Source organism: Adiantum capillus-veneris, chromosome 20 (genome assembly GCF_014529385.1).
Source record: "Adiantum capillus-veneris isolate H3 chromosome 20, ASM1452938v2, whole genome shotgun sequence".
Taxonomy (NCBI): Eukaryota; Viridiplantae; Streptophyta; class Polypodiopsida; order Polypodiales; family Pteridaceae; genus Adiantum; species Adiantum capillus-veneris.
Genome location: NC_140950.1, coordinates 54,096,068 through 54,116,864, shown reverse-complemented (window position 1 = coordinate 54,116,864; position 20,797 = coordinate 54,096,068). Strand labels below are relative to the sequence as shown.

At 40.0% G+C, this 20,797-nt stretch overlaps 1 protein-coding gene across 1 annotated transcript; it reads left to right on the top strand.

Moving 5' to 3' along the window:
* Positions 1-18,040: 18,040 nt before the first annotated feature.
* On the top strand, positions 18,041-18,307 carry LOC147432530 (uncharacterized). The gene has a single exon (XM_086491775.1). It carries the CDS (start codon positions 18,041-18,043, stop codon positions 18,305-18,307), a length of 267 nt encoding a protein of 88 aa, XP_086347901.1.
* Positions 18,308-20,797: the final 2,490 nt, after the last annotated feature.

The window sequence follows — 20,797 nt, the reverse complement described above, 5'->3', positions numbered from 1 at the left end:
AGTCAGTGAGTGGGCAGACCATGCATGGTGAGGCGGGCAGCTGTGGTTCATCGTTTGCAACCCACGAAAGTGGAGGCAGTCGAGGACAGGTCCCCTCTGGTGATGGGTCGGTAAGCAGGTGGAGAGGAGACATGGCGGATCCGTGTAGGAGAGAAAAAAAAGCAATGTCGTCCCATGCTGACGACAGAAAATTATATATCTAGAGATATATATTAAAAATAAAATAAAATTTGGAGGTCGCTCCCACAGAGTTGGGATCAACCACACAGCGACACACATAGGGAGTGTTTGAGGTCGCTTGGGATAGCTTTGTAAGATGTTCAGATTCTCGTCTTCTTCTTCTGCTTATGCTTTTAGGTGTTGTACATCTCGCTAATCAGTACAATTGCGACCATCTATGTAAATCTTTTTCTTCTTAATATACAAGAGCAACTTCAAGAGTCGCTATTATTGATTATTATTCTCCAATTTGTCATACTTAGATCCTTAATTAAACTAATCATGTGGTAATTTACAATGATGAAGAATATTTGTGTTGAATGACGAGAGATTATAATTACTAAAAAATCTAGGTGCATCTACAATCTTAAGAAATTGAAGACAATCACCTACATATAACTTCAAACAGTAAAGAATTAAGTTTAAGGTAAGCATGACTCATCTCTAATATCGATCATCTCCACAGCTATGACTATTGTGAGTTCAAGAGCGTACCCACGGCTCTGATACCACTCCTACAGTCGGAAGCGTGGAGTTCCCTGCAAACATCCGAAATAGCATACTACAAACCATAAACTGACTAATCGACATACCTGGCAACCACATAGACGCATAATCACGAACAGAGAGAGACAGAGAGAGACAGAGAGATAGAGAGAGAGAGAGAGAGAGAGAGTAATACAGCTCGTGCAGGCGCACCTTCTAGAGTGGAGTGCTACGCCGGCACGGCGAGAGAGAAGAGGAAAGAGGAGAGAAGAATAACGCAAACACTGGGTGCAATCTCCCCCCGTGCAAGAGTGACCATTTCCCTCTTGCACGTATTTCATTTATAGATTTCTTGAATGGTCAATGTGAGTACAAACTGGCCGGCCGGTCATAAATGGTCAAAGCTCATAAAGAGCACTTGAATAATCAAATATACATAAAATATAATATCCTTCTGCATAATCCATTATTTGCTTATGCTTTTGCCACCTGTCAGCTGCAGTAAATGGATAAATATCAATTCCATAACAATGCAAGCCGCAATGAGGCTAAAATTTCTTTGCTGCGTAAAGAGCTGGAGTCGAAGATTATGTATGAGGAAGATGATATGGACACTTTCCTTGCTGGTGTCAAGGATATCAATGTGCAACTTATTTCTGCAGGTGAAGTCATTTCAGACAGTTCCCTTGTGCAGATTGTTCTTGATGCCTTACCAGATTCCTACCAGACTTTTGCTAGCACTTGGAGACTGGTGACCCAAGGAAATCCTGAAGTTGTCAAGTTTGATGCATTATGCACATTGTTGTTGCAAGAGTCACTTTCCAGGAAAAACAGAACTAGGCAGCGTGCAGTTGAACAGGATTTTATTGCTTCTCAAGGAAAGGGCGGTAATAGCAATGCGGCCACTTCTTATGGTTCTGCTGCGAGTGGCAAAAATTTTGTTCCTAATGCTTCTGCTGGCAACAATTCTTTTGGAAATTCTGGTGATAAGGGAAAAAAGAAGATGCGTTGCCGTTATTGTAAAGCTAATGATCACTTGATCAAGTCGTGTCCTAAGTTGAAGGCCAAAGAGGCTATGGCGAAAGAGGGTCGTTCCACTACAAATGTTGGTTCCACTAAAAATGCAGCCATTGTTGAGTCTTCTGTGAAAGGAGACTGTGTTGCTAATGTTGATGCAGAATGGGCTTTTAGCGCATAGTGCACTTACAATCCTGTTGTCCATGATGCATGCTTGTCAGTTGCTGCAGATTCACATGTGTGGTATTTCGACAGTGGTGCTACAAAGCATATTACCTCACATTGTGAATTGTTTACCTCTCTCGAGTCTGTCCCTCATGGGAATTCAATCACTTGTGCCAACAATCCCTCTTATCCGGTTCAGGGAGTTGGAAATATTGTGCTTACTGTTGCTGTAACTCGCAGTTCCTTCACACTTGTTGATGCACTTTATGTACCTGGGATCAAGAAGAACCTCTTGTCTGTATCCGTGCTTGCTAGACTTGGACTTGTAGTCAAATTTGTGGATAACAGATGTACAGTTCATGATCTCAGTTTTGGTGATGAAATTATTGCATCTAGCCTTTTGTGTCGTGGGCTGTATAAGCTCACTTTGTATGACAAGTGTGGACAAAATTTTGCAAATGCTGTTGCAAATTCAAGGGCTATTTTAGATGCAAAACTTTGGCATGCACGTTTTGGTCATCTGAATTTTCCCAGTTTGTTGCGTTTGCAAAAATCTGATATGGTTGCTTCTTTGGCGCCTCTTGAAGCACCTGTCAAACATGTTTGTGAAGGCTGTATTTTGGGTAAGATGCAGCGTTCTAAGTTTCCAAAGGATGGTTCAGTTCGGGCCACATGCAGGTTGCAGCTTGTGCATAGTGATGTTTGTGGGCCCATGCAAACTCCGTCCTTGGGCAATTACCTTTACTTCGTGACTTTCATTGATGATTACTCTAGGCATGCATGGGTGTGAAGGCTGTATTTTGGGTAAGATGCAGCGTTCTAAGTTTCCAAAGGATGGTTCAGTTCGGGCCACATGCAGGTTGCAGCTTGTGCATAGTGATGTTTGTGGGCCCATGCAAACTCCGTCCTTGGGCAATTACCTTTACTTCGTGACTTTCATTGATGATTACTCTAGGCATGCATGGGTATTTCCGCTTAAAGGGAAGTCCGAAGTTTTATGTGCTTCAAAAAAATTCTATCTATGGCTGAAAATGTCTCGAAATGTACTATGGGCACCCTCCGTTTCGATCGAGGGGGGGAGTATATGTCTCATGAATTTAATGCATTTTTAGCTAGTCGTGGGATAAAACACCAATGTACAGTGCCTTATGCACCTCAGAAAAATGGTGTTGTTGAGAGGAAAAACAGGTCACTGACGGAAATGGCACGATGTATGGTCAAAAGTCAAGTTTTACTGCATTCTTTTTGGCTTGAGGCCATCATGTGTGCCACTTATGTTCTTAACAGGTGTCCTATGAAAGCTTTGCAGTCTATTACTCCATATGAAGCATGGCATGATAGAAAGCCTTCTATTGAGCACATGCGTGTTTTTGGTTGTTTGGCATATGCTTTGGTGCCACAAACACAGTGCAAAAAATTGGATGATAAGGCTGTCAAATGTATTTTTGTTGGTTATAGTGCTGAAAGCAAAGGTTACAGGTTATATCATCCGCAAACAAAGCATATTTTGGTTTCACGGGATGTAGTGTTTGTGGAAGATTCTGTTCAGCCCTTGTTGTCATGTACTAGAGACAGTAATGTAAGCTCACAGGACATTTATGACACTTTGTTGCCTCTTTTCAGTGGTGGAAATACGAATGTAATTTCCAATGAGACAAATGTACAGCCTATGCGGGTTTCTGAAAATGTTGCAGATCAGCCTATTACTGATGAAGATGTACATGATGTACTTGATGAGGAAAGGGCTGAAAATGAGCAGGCTAGAGGTATGCCAAAATGGCCGGTGCACACTTTGCGTGACAGTAAATTGGATGCACCTTTGTCTAGTTGTACTCGTTCAGGCTCTCGTCATGCATTTATGCATCAGATTGTTATGCTTTGGCTTTGTCTAGCTTACATGATGTTGAGGAGCCTCTGTCTTTTGATGAACACAGAATTCAGAAAATTGGATGGCTGCCATGCAATCAAAATATGATGCACTTATAGAAAATGACACATGGATTTTATGTGATTTGCCTCCTGGCAAAAAGGCCATTGGTACGAAGTGGGTTTACAAGTTGAACGCAAGCTGGATGCATGGTGAGATCGATCGCCATAAGGCTCTACTTGTTGCAAAGGGTTATGCACAGCAAAAAGGCATAGATTATGAAGAGACTTTTGCTCCCACTTGTTGTATGACTACTGTGCGTTTTCTATGTTCATTGGCAGCTCATTTTGGTTGGGATGTACATCAATCACACATTGTTACTGCTTTTTTGAATGGTGACCTATTTGAGGAAGTTTATGTAATGCAGACTCGCGGTTTTTCCATAAAGAACAAGAAGACAAAGTGTGAAGATGTAAGAAGTCTTTGTATGGGATGAAGCAATCTCCTCGTGCTTGGTATGAGAAAGCTGACACTCATTTGGTCAAACGAGGCTTTTGTAACAGTCCAACAGAAAGCACATTGTATGTAAAGCGTGAGAGTGATGTAAGAAGTCTTTGTATGGGATGAAGTAATCTCCTCGTGCTTGGTATGAGAAAGCTGACACTCATTTGGTCAAACGAGGCTTTCGTAACAGTCCAACAGAAAGCACATTGTATGTAAAGCGTGAGGGTGATGTACTTCTCATTGTGGTTCTTTATGTCGATGATTTGCTGATCACTGGACCAAATGAGAGACATATTGCTGAATCTAAGGCTGATTTGAATACTAATTTCAAGATGAAAGATTTGGGGCTGTTGCATCATTACTTGGGTATACAGTTTAAGCAGTGTGATGGTGGTATTGGCTTGTGCCAGAAAAGTTACATAGAGACATTGCTACGTAAGTTTGGACTTGAGGATTGCAAACCTATTGCCACTCCCATGGAAACAGGTTTGAAGTTGCGTTTACATGATGCTGGTGATCCTGCTAATGTCACTCTTTATCAAACTATTGTTGGTTGTCTCATTTATGTATGCAACACGAGGCCAGATATTCAATTTGCAGTCTCACACGTCAACAGATTTATGCCTAACCCAGGGTCTAAGCATTGGCAGGCTGTCAGGAGGATTTTCCACTACCTTAGTGGCACTTTACATCTTGGCTTGTTTTATCCCAAGGGCGGATCATTGCCGCCAGACTACATGCTTTTTCGGACTCAGATTGGGCTGGTTGTTTTGACACGCGAGTGTCCACAAGTGGTTTTTATTTCATGCTTGGCAGTTCATGTATATCATGGTTCAGCAAGAAGCAACCTAGTGTGGCCACTTTGAGTTGTGAGGCTGAGTACAGGGCAGTCTTCACAGCTACGGTTGAGTGTGTATGGCTAAGACGCCTTATGGCTGATTTGGGTGTTGGACAAGACACTGCCAACACTATCTACACTGACAGTCAGAGCGCATTGGCAGTTGCGAGGAACCCAGTTTTTCATGATCGCACAAAGCACATTGAGGTACATTACCACTATGTCAGGGAGAGGCTCTCAGCAGGAGAGATCAGCTTGGCTTATGTTCCAACACAGGACAACCTTACAGATCTTTTCACAAAGGCATTGTCTCGTGAGAAGCTTGAAGCTTTTCGCAAAGGTTTGGGCTTACTCCCCTTTGTGGACTGATCATGTCCTCAAGGCATGGCACTTCCCTTTACTCATGTGCCAGCTGTCGTTCACCGCATCACTCCAGGGGGGATTTGTTACCATATACATGTGGTAGTGATGTGTGTGAACACACTAGGACCGCCGGGGCTTTTTCCCTCTTTAGGAGGTTTTTTCCCCCGAGCATTGTATATACGTCCATCACTCTAGGGCTATCTATCTTTCCATTGCACACTAAGTAATACACTCTCTATTGTGTGCCTTGAGCTTCCTTTGTCTTCTCCAAGCTGTGTGCATTTCTCTGCAACCCTAATTCCAACATGTATATCAACTTATGTGCTAGAAATGGTGATCCTCATAGCAGCTAATTTTTCAGTTGGTGCAAGTCTTCATTTTATTGACATATAGTTTATCTTTAGAAGTAGCATTGGTAGAACAAATTTTTTGCTGAAAAAATGCACCAATCATATACACTAATCTCCATTTAGAAGTGGGATGTATCTCTAAAAAAATTTTACGTCCGTACCCATGTATGATGCAACCCTGTTCTTTCTCTTGCATTTTCCATCTCCATTGGGATAGCAGCCTATTCATTAATCCACAAGCAAGTCATATTCCTTCCCTTCGCATTGTATATCCAAGCAGAACTAGCCTAATCCCTAGCTGCTACATCTTGTTTGGAATGATTGTAAGTCTCGTTTGTCATGTTGACCTTTCTCAGTCCAAGTTTCCCATCGCCAACACAAGTCCATAATTGTATGATCGTTCCCTCACACTGAGGCATTGTAACAGTCCCAAATCAAGTCCATTCTCAAACCATATTTGGCCCTTCGAGACTCATAATAACCACCATAATTATGAGGCTATTTGTCTAATATCCACTACTTGTCCGAGTTTAAATTATTCTATCCAATCTTTTTTTTCACATTATCAACTAATATCATAGATAAATCTTCGCTTCTATCACACAAAAATTTGTCTCCAATACACTACAAGGAAATCTAACTCAAACAATGTAAGAACCAAAAGAGCTTCACAGTATAGATTTTATAATGATTGTTCTCTTTCTCATTGCATTTCTCTAGTTCTCACTTTGGTTAGTAATTGAATTCTCATTACTCACAAGACTTTCTTATGACCTACTTACTTAATAGTCTATCTCCAATGGCTACGTACCACTCGAATCACCTCTGTATTTCCTAGTTTGCCGATCATCTTACGTATGTATATTTCACTAATAAGTAGGATAATTTGTCATGATCGAAGCTTACTAATCACGCCGTAAATCCCCTTCTTATTTTTTTATAGTGTTACTTATCATATTCAGGTGATATTCCACTAGCACTATTCTACAAGATTATTGACTGGCATTCTTTATGTACCAATTCACTATCTAACCTAATCTCTTCCTAAGCACTTCATTTGTTAAGTATGCTAGCTCTCTTATATACACCTACGACAACCTCTGGATGTGTCTACTGCTCCCATTCAAACACCACAGTTACAACCCTCTCCAGCTTGTACGAGCATTATATTTCGGTGCAACCCCCTAATTCAAATTTTCAATCTTTCAATTAGCTCTTTCTATGCATGCACACACAGGTACATACATTTTCAAATGCAAAATATCCTTTAGGTATGTCCCTCCAGTACGTCAAATTTCTTTTTAGCTTATTTATTTGCATTGTCTTGTCAATCGAATAGTCCAATACTGTTACGATCAGGGCTTACTACTTGCACTATATGAATTTTTTATTGACATGATTATTCATTAGCTATGCAGCTTCTCATATGAGCTAGGGTGCTCTAGGATATTAAGCTACAGTTTGTAAGTGATTTGCTACTGGAATATACTCTAATTTGGTGTCAAATAGGTCGCAAATATTTTCTTTTTATGCCTTTCTTGGTCCTTTGGTCACAAGCACACAGCTTCGCCGATTTTGGCAGTGTGTAAACATTCATCCTATGCCGATTCACCGGTTTAGGCAGCACACAACACACAAGAGATTCAGAATTTTACATAACATCAGTGTAGATTCATCGGTTTAGGTAGCCCAAGTGTCGATTTGCTGATTTAGGCAGCACTTCGGGTGTAGATTCGTCAGTTTAGGTAATACTGATCACAAAATCATGCTGATGTGGCTGGCTACCACTGTGGTATGATTTTGTTCCTCGGGTATACAACATGAAGTATATTTGGATTTGGATTTGAAATGGGTATATGTTGATAGATATCTGGATTTGGATTTGGGTTTGGATTTGGATTTGGGATTGGAATTGATATATGATGCTTTCTTGTCACAACAGTATTTATAAAAGTGAACTTGAGATGGATGAGAATTTCTAATTGGATGATGAGTGTGACCAATGATATCATAATTCATCAGGGTATAACATATACTGCTTATTCTAGTGGTATGGGACACTAGAATAGGTAGTATGTGGATGACAACAGGCATAAGCAATGTTGTTTCGTTTCATAAATTTTTCATTTTACAACGTGCTCTTTCTGACACAAAATACTAATCACTATTTTTGACAAGTATGGTTTGCATATTTTTATCTTCGCAACTAAGGACAGTTGCTTTCTAACGGAGAGGTATGTAATGGAATTGATATTTTATTGTCTAGTGCAGCTGACAGGTAGAAAAGGCTAAGGTTTATGTGAAAGGATATTATATTTTATGTATAATTTATTATTCAGGTGCTCCTTTATGAGCTTTTGGCCATTTATGACCCACCGGCTAGGTTGTACTCATTTTGGGACATTCAAGAAATCTATAAATAAATACGTGCAAGAAAAAAATGCCGACTCTTGCACGGGGGGAGATTGCACCCAATGTCGGTTTTATTCTTCTCTCCTCTCCTCTCTTCTCTCTCGCCGTGCCGGCATAGAACTCCGCTCTAGTAGGTGTGCCTGCACGTGCTCTCTTGCTCTTTGTCTCTCTCTGTTCGGATTGAGCTCGATTATGGATTTTTGCAAGTCGTCATGTATGTAGATTTGTTCGTTTATGGCTTGCTGTGTGCTATTTTGAGTATTTTGCAGGGCTCTCCACACTCCCGTTTGTAGCAAAAAAAACATGAACCTGGGGGACAACCCATGGGATCACATGAGCCTTTACCTCGACCAATTAGAGGGGTTTTGGGCTACCGGTTTGGCTTCTCTAAACTCATGTCAAAGCTCATGCGTTTGGCCCCTCTATTAGAGGGGTTTCGGCATGCCTATTTGCATACAATGGGTAGCCTATTGCATGCAAGTAAGAATGCCAAAACCCCTCTAATAGAGGGGCCAAACAAGGGATTTCATTAATGTAATCACGATCGTGTGATTGCGTCAATAACTCCAGTATTTACACAAGAAAATCATATAATCATGTTAATTGTTAACGTGGCTTTGATTATGACCTGCAAAAATCCATAGAGCCGGTTAGCACTCTAGGGTTTTTATTTTTCCCGGCGGGCTTTTTCATTTTCTTGGCGGACCCTCCGGGCTTCTGCAGATACTCGACGGGCCAGCCGAGAAAATGAAAGAGCCCAGCGAGAGTAATTATATATAGTAAACAGTGTGCTAACCGCGGTCTTTTAGCTAGGCATATCCTTGGGAAGTGTATCCGACTGCCGGGTATAGTCATCTCCTTGTGAATTGACCTAAGGTTACAGAGTCAGAGGTTTTTTTTTTGGGTTGAACGTGATTCTTAATTCGGTAACCACTTCTAAAATTTTTAATTCGTTTACCGACATAAAGGTACAAAACCAAAACAACTAAAAACTTGGAGAGTCATGCTCATTGCGAAGAAGCCATTGGTCCAAATGAGGGTTGTAATTGATTTTAGAAGATGAGCATATGTAAATGATGAGTCGATGGTCAAGGGTCAATTGTCCTGTACTAGTGTACTAGGCATATAAAGATCCTTGAATTTTTTCATTTTTCACCATCATAGATTTGAGTTGATTTACACCTGTCAGTCCACAATATAAGAGCTATAATCCTTAATTGGGTTAAAATAGCTTTTATATATTGAATTGGTTGCATGGGGGGACTACAATCCTTCACTGGGTACAAGTAGTCCTCAATTGAGTGATTATATTAAAGATTTATTTGCATTAGTTCATGCATTGGTCTATACAGAGAGTGCATTATATTGTATTATGATAGATTATTAGTGCATGAAATGACCAATCATAACAGTTATCTCCTTTGACAAAAAGTCTATTGGTCGTTGTTGCACAAAGTGAACATATAACATTTTTTTCAAAATATAGCGCACAATCTGCATTGTGCATGGGATGGCCATACACTTCAAAGTAAATCCTCTAAGTGTTTTCTTTGATCGCATCATGGTTGCACTTCGAAACCTTCCACCTTCCTTTCTTGATCTCTGCGTCCTCACATGGCCATATTGTCTTGATCATGTCCTTCCTTACTTCTTTATTGATCTCTTTCCATTGCATATGGTTTGGATTTGCCCATTTTGAGAGTCGTTGAGCAGTGTGCATCGCTTGTTGTGCTGACATACCGTGTGCTAGAGACTTCATGCGTTCAAACGCATTAACAGCCGCTTGTTGTTGATCATAGGGCATTGATGATGTGACAATATCTTGTTCTTCATCGGCCATTTTCTCTTGGAGCTGCAATCCACGTATAGACAAATATTCAATATCATTGATAAATATATATACTCACGATTGAACAGTCTCACAGATGCACAAGATAGCAACTTCTCATCCACGACATTAGACATCAGAATCCACTTAATCAAACCACAACTAATGCGACTAATTAAACGACAAGGCAAATTTGAAATACCAACACTCAACACGACAAATTTGAAATGACTAAAGATAATTGACTCAATTAGGTGAACCACTTCAAACCAGATAATTGACTCAATTAGGTGAACCACTTCAAATCAGATAATACACTTCAATAAAAAATAGAATACCCTAGACAAGACATGTAGCTCGTAAAAATGTTTAGATCGGATAAAATGATGGTGCAAGTTCAACAAGGGAACGTTGGACAGGATTAGGGTCTATCTTTAATTGTTCTTTGAAAAATATCAACACGTCAGAAGCATTTCTTCTTTGCTCCCGCTCTTTCAACTTCATGTAACAATCTACTTTAATCCAAATAGCCCTTATAACATCTTCGTCCAGGTGGTGAAAAACTTCTTCTGGAAAATATACTTTTCTGGCTGCACTTCAAAAATCTGCCAACATGTCGGATAGATAGCCCAATGCATAAATGTCATTTGCTTTTGTGTATGCATATATGCACCGTGGATCGTATAGTTCTAGAGCAATCCACGGTCGCTTAGCCATCTCAACATCCCCTGCTCTCTGTGCCTCCAAAATTATAGAGTCCGACTGTGCTCTTGGATGAAGATAATTAATTGTTGCGCGCTTAGCTGGCATTCTAAGCATTATCCCCCAATCAATGATGCGGATGTGGGGTTTATTGGCGCGAGTAAAGTCCAACATTATGTTCAGCGGGTGCAAGTCACTGTGCACTATCACGACCGAGTGGGCGGCCGCAATGCCATTGATTAAGACGTGCCAAATGGTTGGCATATGCTCGATCACTGCTTTGATCCGTACCGTGTCTATCTCTTGTACAGGAAGATTTGCTACAGGAAATACCTCCAACCGTATTGTAGCCTGTGCATGTGTCGTTTGAACAATCCGTGAGCAAATGGTAGGCGGCACATCATGTCGCCCACGGTATCCCCATTGTAGTATGGGAACATTGTGATCCAAGGAGCTTCAATAGTAAAGCCAATGCACTTACAATGGAGGGGTGAAACGTTTTCATTCTTTGCTTTGTCTGAAAGCTGCAAATTTAGCCTCACTCCCTCTCTTGTAACATTTTTCCACATATGTAATGTGGTCTGGAAAAAAAGAGATGCCTTTGATGGTGTACAATGTGCACACACACAAGGACCCTGCTCCAACCCTCATACCTTCTACCAAGGCTTTGTGAGGGATGCCGACAAGATGAGCGCACTTGGCATTCAAAGCCGTGAGCATGATTGTGCTGGTGCCGCTGGCATCGGATCGACCTCCCAAAGCTACTTGCACATCTTGGGCCATCTTCAATCTCTTGGGTAAGGCTGCTTGGTCCTGCCCTTTCACACGCTTCATCTTTACCTTTTGTTTTTCCCATAATTTATACGAGAGCTCTAATTTTGACATGTCACAGGCAGGTGGGATATCTTCCTTTAAGTCTCTGCAACATACTTTCATATTGCACAACACTGTCCTGTAAGTTTTTTAGTTTCTGAAACCTTAGAAATTGTACAAAGCCTGATCAAATTAACTTGGTTATTAAGAAAACACTGTAGAATGATCCAACTATGGCAAATATTGATATTTTTGGAACCGTAACCTGAGCTTTACTAGGGTTAGAATTTTTTAGAACCGAATTCCGATAAAATTTGGAAAAGTTACAGGCTCTGAAAGGTTACACTATGAATTTAATTAGTTATTAAAATTGAATGGTTTCAATAACTATTACTGCTAAAGACTTTTTGTCCTAAGGTTCTAGAAATTGCAAATATTTCTAAAATTAATCATTAAAAGTCAATAAACTAGCAAAAAATCGATTCTGTGTATCTGGGGAGCTGTGTGGGGTAATGATAAACTTTCCCATACTAGATTTAGCAGCAAGGGACACTTGTGGAGCTGTAGGGCTCCCTTGGGATGCAAGTTACTACCGTATTCAGCCAGTGAGTGCCCAGAAACCTATAAATATGACCCCTTGCTTCACAATGACTGGGAGCCTTGGCAAATTTCCTCTCATCTAGAGGGAGCTCTACTCAGAAATCACTAGAGAGAAAAGCTCTCGTTGGTTAATCAACGGTAATTAGCACTAACTCTTTTTAATTAGTAGAACCATGTTAATCTATTTAATTTTTTTAATTAATTGAACATTAAACCTATTTGTACTCTAAAATTCTCTCCTAATTCTAAATTATCTGTTGATTATTGAGATTAAGATTAGGCATACTAATTTAATTAATTATTATATTATATTAGAACTTAAATTACTCATTTTAATCATAAATTAATGACAATTATACTAATTAAACATAGATTAAGATAAAATAATTATCAGAGCTGTGTTAGAATGTCAATATGTTCAAAAAATTATCTTTTAATTTTTTGAGTGATTTTTGTAATTATTTAAGCATAATTACATTGTTTTTAAGGGAAAAGAAAAGGCAAAAATGATCAAACTAATCCAAAAAGCTTTGGGATAATTATTAGAGATTAAAGACATCTTAATAAACCCACAATAATTATTTTAACGTAAGATAATTATTTTAACTAATTATTTCAATCAAAAACACTATTTTTAAGAAAAAAATAAAAGGGAAAAAATAGCAAACTAATCCAAAAAGCTTTGAGATAATTATCAGAGGTAAAATACATCTTAAAAAACTCGTGATAAATATCTTAAGCTCAGATAATTAGTTTAACTAATTATCTTAGCAAAAAAACAATGTTTTTAAGGGAAAGTAAAATGGGGAAAATAGCAAATTAATCCAAAAATATTTGAGATAATTATACGAGGTAAAATACATCTTAAGAAATTGGTGATAATTATTTTAATCTCAAGTAATTAATTTAGCTACTTATTTTAGCTAATAGTAACCAATTTTGAGTATAAATAGGAGAAAGGAAATTAGTAAATGAATTTATATAACTACCTAATAATTTACCAGAAGTCACAAACATCCTTAGCTACTTGTGATAATTATACCATAGTTAATTAGTGAGTTTAAGAAATTATTATTGACCAAAAGTCTTATTTTTAGCAGAAGATTAATTAAAATAAATAGACTTTGCGGTCAAAAATTTTAAGAAAGTTGTAGTAAGTGTAAACCTATGATATAAAGTTGAGGAAATGAAATCTCTGAGAGAAAATAAATAAAATAAATATTAAGCTCAAAATAAGCAGATTCCAAGCTTAAAATTCGACGGAAAAATTTAAAAAAAAGTTATACAAATTTATAAGTAAATTAGGATAGCTTAGAAAACCCTTAGGAAAGCTGTGGAAAAAGTTATCATGTATATATAGGCAAATAAGAAATTACTAGGTCAAGTTTTTACCAATTAAGATTATAAATTTAACCTAGATTTGGGTAAAATTGGATACAAAGGTTAGGTATAGCTTTTGGATAATTTACCTACTGATTAGACGTCCTTTTTATAAGGAATAAGAAGTTATGGAACCTAAAAGGACCCTAGCCAATCCTACATCTGATGATGAGAGCAGAGCTCTAAAAAGAACTAGAGTGCCACACGACGATGAAGTTGGGCCTAGTAGTAGGCCTACGGAGGAGAGTCTTCAGGCGCCAACGCAGCAATAGATGGCCGATCAGTTCCAGGTGGGTTTCCCATTATTCAATTCAGTTTTTAAACAGTCTAAGTTCTTTTATAAGCTAGCATTGCATACTTAAGGAGTAAGTAAGATTAGAAAAGGGATAATTAACCAAAAATAGAAGGTAAATTCCAATGTGCATTTGTTTATAATGTAGGAAAGAATTGTTTGGGTTAAAACTGGTTGAATTAAGAAACTTCTTAGAGGGGCCAAATGGCATGAGTTTGGCCCCTCTATTAGACTAGGGGTTTTGGCATGCCTATTTGCATGCAATGGGCTCCCCAAAAGGGCTACCCATTGCATGCAAATAGGCATACCAAAACCCCTCTAAGAGAGGGGCCAAACGGCATGAGTTTAGCATGCCAAAACCTCAATAGAATCCAAAAAATTGTGAGCATGGGGGACAACCCATGGGCTCACATGAGCCTTTACCTCGACAATAAGCGGAAATAGACATTAATTTTAAAACAAAATGCATGCCAAAAAAACAAAATAAGTGCACTTACATCGTTGTATTTTGTGTGTCTCCTTGCCGCCTCTTGCTGCCAACAAAAGAGTTTCCATTGTTACTCTCTTGCCACCAACTTTTGCTTGCCTCCTCTTGTGTGTGTGTGTGTGTGTGTGTGTGTGTGAGAGAGAGAGAGAGAGAGAGAGAGAGAGTTCTAAGAAGAGAAGAAGAGGAGAAAAAACACAGAGATCATCACGACTGTTTTGGCAGTGGGCTAGGGTGCCCTTTTTATATATTTTTTCCCAATTTTTGTCGTGCTATTTGCCGTGCTGATTGCCGCTATTATACCCATGAGCGCTTTTAAAAATATAAAAATCGATCACTTCCCCCTTCTTTTGCCGACATGCTCCCTCCACTTCTTTTAAGAAGAATCTATTAGACATGCATAATCATTCTCATTTTAAGCTCTTCTTCACCTTCCCTACCTCCCCTCTCGCATTTTAAAGATGGAAGTGCCAAGGTGGGATGAAGACAATCTAGACAATGTGGCGGAACACGATCGATGGTTTGTTGAACGACAGTTTGTTGTGTATGTGTGAGCGTTGCAAAAGGGCCATTCCTAGACTCCGATGAGTCTATTTGAAGCATGTCAAGGACTATGGAATGTGTGAAAATCCATGAACACAAATAACCTATCTTCGCGAAATTTCACACATGGATACCGCTCCTCACTGGAGTGTTGTAGGAGGAGGCTCTCAAGCAAGAAAGTCAGAGTGACACTTGCAAGAAAACAGGTTTGTCTCTCCACCAACAATGGGCGAGAGTTGCATTGTAGGTGATTATGGGGAGGAGAAGATGATAGATCTACCACACCAGAGGAGGAGGATACAGTTATGGAGAATCTGCTTGTTGAGCTTCTCGCTCATGAGGAGGGTCCGCATGACGACAACAATTGTGGATGCGAAGAGACTACACAAAAGGAGGAGGTTACTCTTTTGGTTGCAAGCAAGACACCTATATATCCCAGAGCTTCGTTCTCTATTCTCCATGCTTTGTTAGAGATTTTGAATCTACAGGTCATGTGTGCAATGAGCAATATAAGCATTGATCGTCTTTTAAGGTTAAGTAAACTTAGATTTCTTACAGTCTTTTTTCAAAGCGTTTTGATAAATAAACTTTGCAACTAATGGTTAAATAAACTCTAATTTTTGTAGCTTGTTATTGAAGCTACTTCCAAAGGGTCATAGCTATAGGATGCCACAAGATAGACGTAGTGCTTGTAAATTTGTTGATGTGCTAGGTATGTACTACAAAAAGATACATGCATGTGTTAATGATTGCATTCTCTTTTGCAGCGAGTATAATCGGTTGGAGAAATGTCCAAAGTTTGGTGAAGAGAGATACGAAGACCTTCTTATTGATCTAGAGGAAAGAAATAAGACTCACCTAGTACCAAGGAAAGTTTTACGACATTTTTTCCTTATCCCTCGTATCCAATACATGTTCAAGACCACGACCTTCAACAAACTCCTTACAGGGCATGTCGATAGTTGCTCTGTGAATAATATAATGCGTGTCCCAATAGATTCACAAACATGGAAACACATCGAGGAAAAATGGCCCGCGTTCAAAGGAGACCCACGATATCTTTGTTTGGGCCTTGCAAGTGACAGTGTCAACCCTTTCGCCACCAACAATACGTCATGGAGCACATGGCTAGTTTTCTTGATCAATTACAACATCCCCCCTTGGAAGAGTACCAAGAAAGTCTACATCATGCCATCTTTATTGATCCCTAGGAAGCACAAAGTCAAAAACTTGGATGTGTATCTAGCCCCTCTTATTGATGAGTTAAAGGAGCTATGGACCGGTATCCCTGTCTACGATGTGTCTAGAGTCAAACCCATACTCGAGGCATACTTATGTGGATTGTGCATGACTTTTCAGGTCTTGGAGAGGTCTCAGGTAACTATACATGTAGCACCCTCAATTATTGGTTATTGTCTACCAAGATAACCATACTAATTAGGAATATAATGTTCTACCAATAGGTTTGTCTACATCCGGACATGCAATGTGCCCTACTTGTGGTCCCTCTCTTGTCACAGAGCGTCCATCACACCTCAAATAGGTCATTTATCCTAATAGTCATCATTTTCTACCACCAACACATGAAAAATACAAAGAACCTTCGATGAAAAGGCCCCATATAGATGGACAATGAGAGATTGGAAAAGAGCATGGGATAGGCATTGCTCAACAGACCCCCTTCCTCGATAGCCACCCAAGGGTATGAGACGATGTTCTGTGTTTTTTGAGTTGCCTTACTAGAAGACAACAGGAAGTAACGTCTTTCAAAGGCACCGTGGATCCTATCAAACACTGACCAGATCAAAGTGAAAGAAGTTATTGCTTCCATCAATTAGAACACCTATAGGTTACATGCGGTCTTTAAAGGGAGCATTCTTGAAGACAAAGAAGGGTGATGGACCCCTATTATATGGGTTGAGATCCCACGATTGGCACAAGATGTTCCAGGTGATTATCCACCCTTTACGTTTTATCTTACTTGGATGCTACTCTTATTACTTCTGAAAATACTATGCAGTTCATCTTACCATCATTGAGCATCATTGGATGTGGAAGCAAGAAAGTACGTGATGCTATATATAAGATGGGAGAGCTTGTCATGTGGGTGAGCTCTAAGGAGATTGAAGTTGCATCCATACCAGCTGCAAGATTGTTAGCCAAAGAAGTAGTTGTTCTCATTGAAGAGAGCTTTCCCAGGTCCATATTAGTGAGCCAACTCCATCTTATATTACATCTTGTGTATGAGGTAGAGATTTGTGGAGTGGTCCATTCCCGTTGGATGTTCTTCCTTGAGTGTTTCTTAAGACACTCAAGGACTTCGTGAGGCTACATTGAGGCTAGCATGGCCGAAGGATGGATTATTCAAGAGTCGTTTGTATACATCTCTAAGTACCTGGCTACAGTTGATGAAATGATACCACGCTTACGGATTGGATTAATAAAGAAGATCCAAGGATGCACTCTCATATGACGAATGGGAAGGGGAAGATAAAGCTCATGGAAAGGCACATACATGATGCAATAAATAACTACCTTGTCCTTAAGGCACCAAAGATGTAAAAGTGGGTAGATCTATATACAGAATTAAAAGGAAAGCGTGAAGAAGATCGAGAAGCATATAGAAAAATACACTTTCTCATAAGAGATTGCAACGTTGTTTATCCACCGTACCTTGCTATGTTTCCAAAACTTATAAGGCCTGATTGGTTGCATGAAAAAATGACTAAAGCTAAAGCTGATGGTGATCATGTTAGTGATGAGGAGTGGGAATATGCACAAGGTTGTCTACCAAAGGTAATTTCTTATCAAATTACTCATTATGCACAATATAAAGTATTAGTATATAGCTACTTTGATGTGCAAACTCCAAACAATATGGAAAATAGACATTGTGGACTTATCCGAAGAATATACCGAGTATATTTCTAACCTTTTTGAAAGTATGTGTTCGATGTGAAGTGGTTTGCAGGTGTTTCATTTAGACATGCAAGCGGTATCTACATGGTGGACTCTACGAGATTCCATACCGGCACAAGTGATATCTACATCTCTCCAGAAAGTTGTGAGCAAGTGACCTATCTTCCAAGTATTTACGAACGAAGGTTTTGGTTTGTCATACAAGTCATTCCAAGAGCAAGATGTATACTAGATGGTGCAGCAAGCATAGGAACCACTATGGACAAACACAACGATGATGATGAAGCAGACATAGAAGGTGAAGAACTTCCAGCACGACCGCTTGACGAAGCGAATGAGAATGATGTCGATGAAGAAGAGCAAACCTACATAGAAGATGAAGAAGAGGATGAAGAGCTAGAAGAAGAGAATGATGATGAGGATGATCGCTTCGATCTGTATATTGTTGATTTTGATGAACTGGGACTCCACATAGACTGTGTCATGGCTATGGAACCGGCAGATGATGATGTAGTGGATGATTAATTAAGGCCATGTTTTAATGCATCGTAATGAGGATTTTGTAGCTAATGTTGATCACTTGATTTTGTGAAATTTTTTTTATACGATCTTCTGGTAGCATACATTGTAACACATTTGTTTGATCTCTCTCTCTCTCTCTCTCTCTCTCTCTCTCTCTCCCCCCCCCCCCCATCGGATAGATCTTTAAGGTCTCTTGGGATAGTTTCCTACGACATTAAAATACTCTTCTTTTCGTGTGTCTATGTGTATGTGTGCACGCTAATAAAAAGAAAAAAATGGTATAACTTTCTATCACCCAAGTGTGGTAGATTGGTTATGCCATTTCCCTCTTGAATAAGAAGTCTTGAGTTCAACTCTCCCCATCAGATAGATCTTTAAGGTCTCTTGGGATAGTTTTCTACGACGTTAAAATACACTTCTTCTTCTTCTTCTTCTCTCTAAGGCTCGTTCGTTTGTAGACGCGACGAGCAGCAACAAGGCGAGCTGAGGTGAGGTGGTCTTTGCAGAGGGATGAATTCGTTAGGACGTACGTGTGGGCCAGACAAGGGAGGACGTAGATGGAAAAGGTATGCGCACAAAGAGGAGGGGGGGGGGGGGGGGGGGGGGGGGGGCTCACAAATTAAGAACTAAGCTACCACAGAGGTTTGGAAGGGAGTGCGCGGCAAATAACTAGTGAGGATGACGAGGCGAGCAGTCTCTGTTGATGTGAAATTTTTGGGTGGGAGGGGGGGAGGGGTCGGGGATAGAATATTCCAAGGGAATCCTAAAATTTAATGGATTTCTTTTGAGGAGAACCAGTAAGTAACTATAGTATATAGAGAGGATACAAAATGAAAGTACTTTTTATTATATATCTTGTATTATATAAAGGAGAGATATGGACGAGTATATCAATAGGAGCATATTATATTTATTACAAGGTATCTGTGAGGCTATAACCGAGGCAAATATCAATGCTATTTGCGTGGCAATATCTGAAGCTATCAGCGCGGTAATTTTTGAGGCAATAACTGCGGCAAAACATAAGTTTTTTCTCTCTTCCCCCACGCCTCTTCTATTTTCTCTCTCTCATCCTGGCACAGTACTTGCCATGCACGGCAAAGACCTCAGTCTCTTATAGTGTATCAACATAGGAAACACTCACACTCAAAGCTCACACATACACGACATATACATATAGGCATAAAAGAGAGAAGGAGATGATAACATTTTCTCAGGTAGTGGGAATAAAGAGGCTATGATAACGACACTTCGACTAGTTTCGAGAGTATACAATGATGGAACTTTGCAAAAAAGTCCTTGGTGTAACCTCCCGAGTCCGTGTTTGATTTTGGCAAGCTCTCATCAGTGATAGGATTTGACGCCCATCTGCCCTTCTTAAGGCATTTTGCCGGTCGTATGAAGGCCAAAGTTTTTTTGAGTCTATCATTGGAAGGGCTTGTTCAAAAATTATCCTTCTATAGAGAAGGGTGAAAAAATAGAATACATGTCAATGGAAGAGCTAATTAAAAAACATTTTATATATATTAATGCTCATGTACAATGTCTATATGTATATTGGTTATACTCATTGACAGAATATAGTATCTTGCCTTGTAAATTATGCGAAATTTTCTCATTGGAAGGGCAAATTGAAAATAGACCTTTCTATAGGGAAGGGTGCATTTTTCTACAACCCATCTTTTGAAAGAATAGGTTGCCCTTCAAATCCTAACACTGGCTCTCATGATAACATTTTCTCAGGCAGTGGGAATAAAGAGGCTATGAGAACGACACTCCGACTAGTTTCGAGAGTATACAATGATGGAACTTTGCAAAAAAGTCCTTGGTGTAACCTCCCGAGTCCGTTGTTGATTTTGGCAAGCTCTCTTCTCTTTGTTTTGCTTACTAGCAGCCCTTCTCTTTCACTCGCTAAGGCCACCCTCCTGTAGTAAGTGGGCTAATATTCTCTCTTGCTTCATGGGATCCCTGCACAACTGCAAGTCACGGCTCCCCGTTTTGCTTACAGTGCTGACTCTTCTGCACTTGGTATGGCGGCCCCATGGTATCAGACAGCCCCCTGCATGCAAGTCCCGCATCCTTGTGCTTGGCTTGCTTCATCCTCGGCTGCTACCGGTCCTCCGTTTTTCTTACCCCCAGGCTCCTGCTCTCTCGCACTGCTCTCAGCCTCACATCTGTACTGCTCCCACTCTTGGCTCTCAGTTCCCCCCAAAGCAGCACCTTCATCTCCTTGTTCACAGAATGACCACGGCTCCCACAAGCGCCCTCCTACCAGTGCTGCCATGCAGCTCCTCATTTTCCCTCCTGCGGCTCACCCTGCTTTTGTCCTCCCTGGCCGCTAGCCTTCGCCACTCCAACTTTTCCGTGTGCGCCGCCTTCTCGGCACTGCTCTATCTCTGCTGACGTAGAGCCCGCAGCTCTCCGCCTTCAATCGCCATGCAGAGAGCACCCTCTCTCCACACAACTGGCCCCTCCGCAGTGTCGCATGCAATA

Bases quoted from the DNA above. Each gene is read 5' to 3' on its own strand.
- LOC147432530 (XM_086491775.1), top strand. From the start codon at position 18,041: ATGGACAAACACAACGATGATGATGAAGCAGACATAGAAGGTGAAGAA.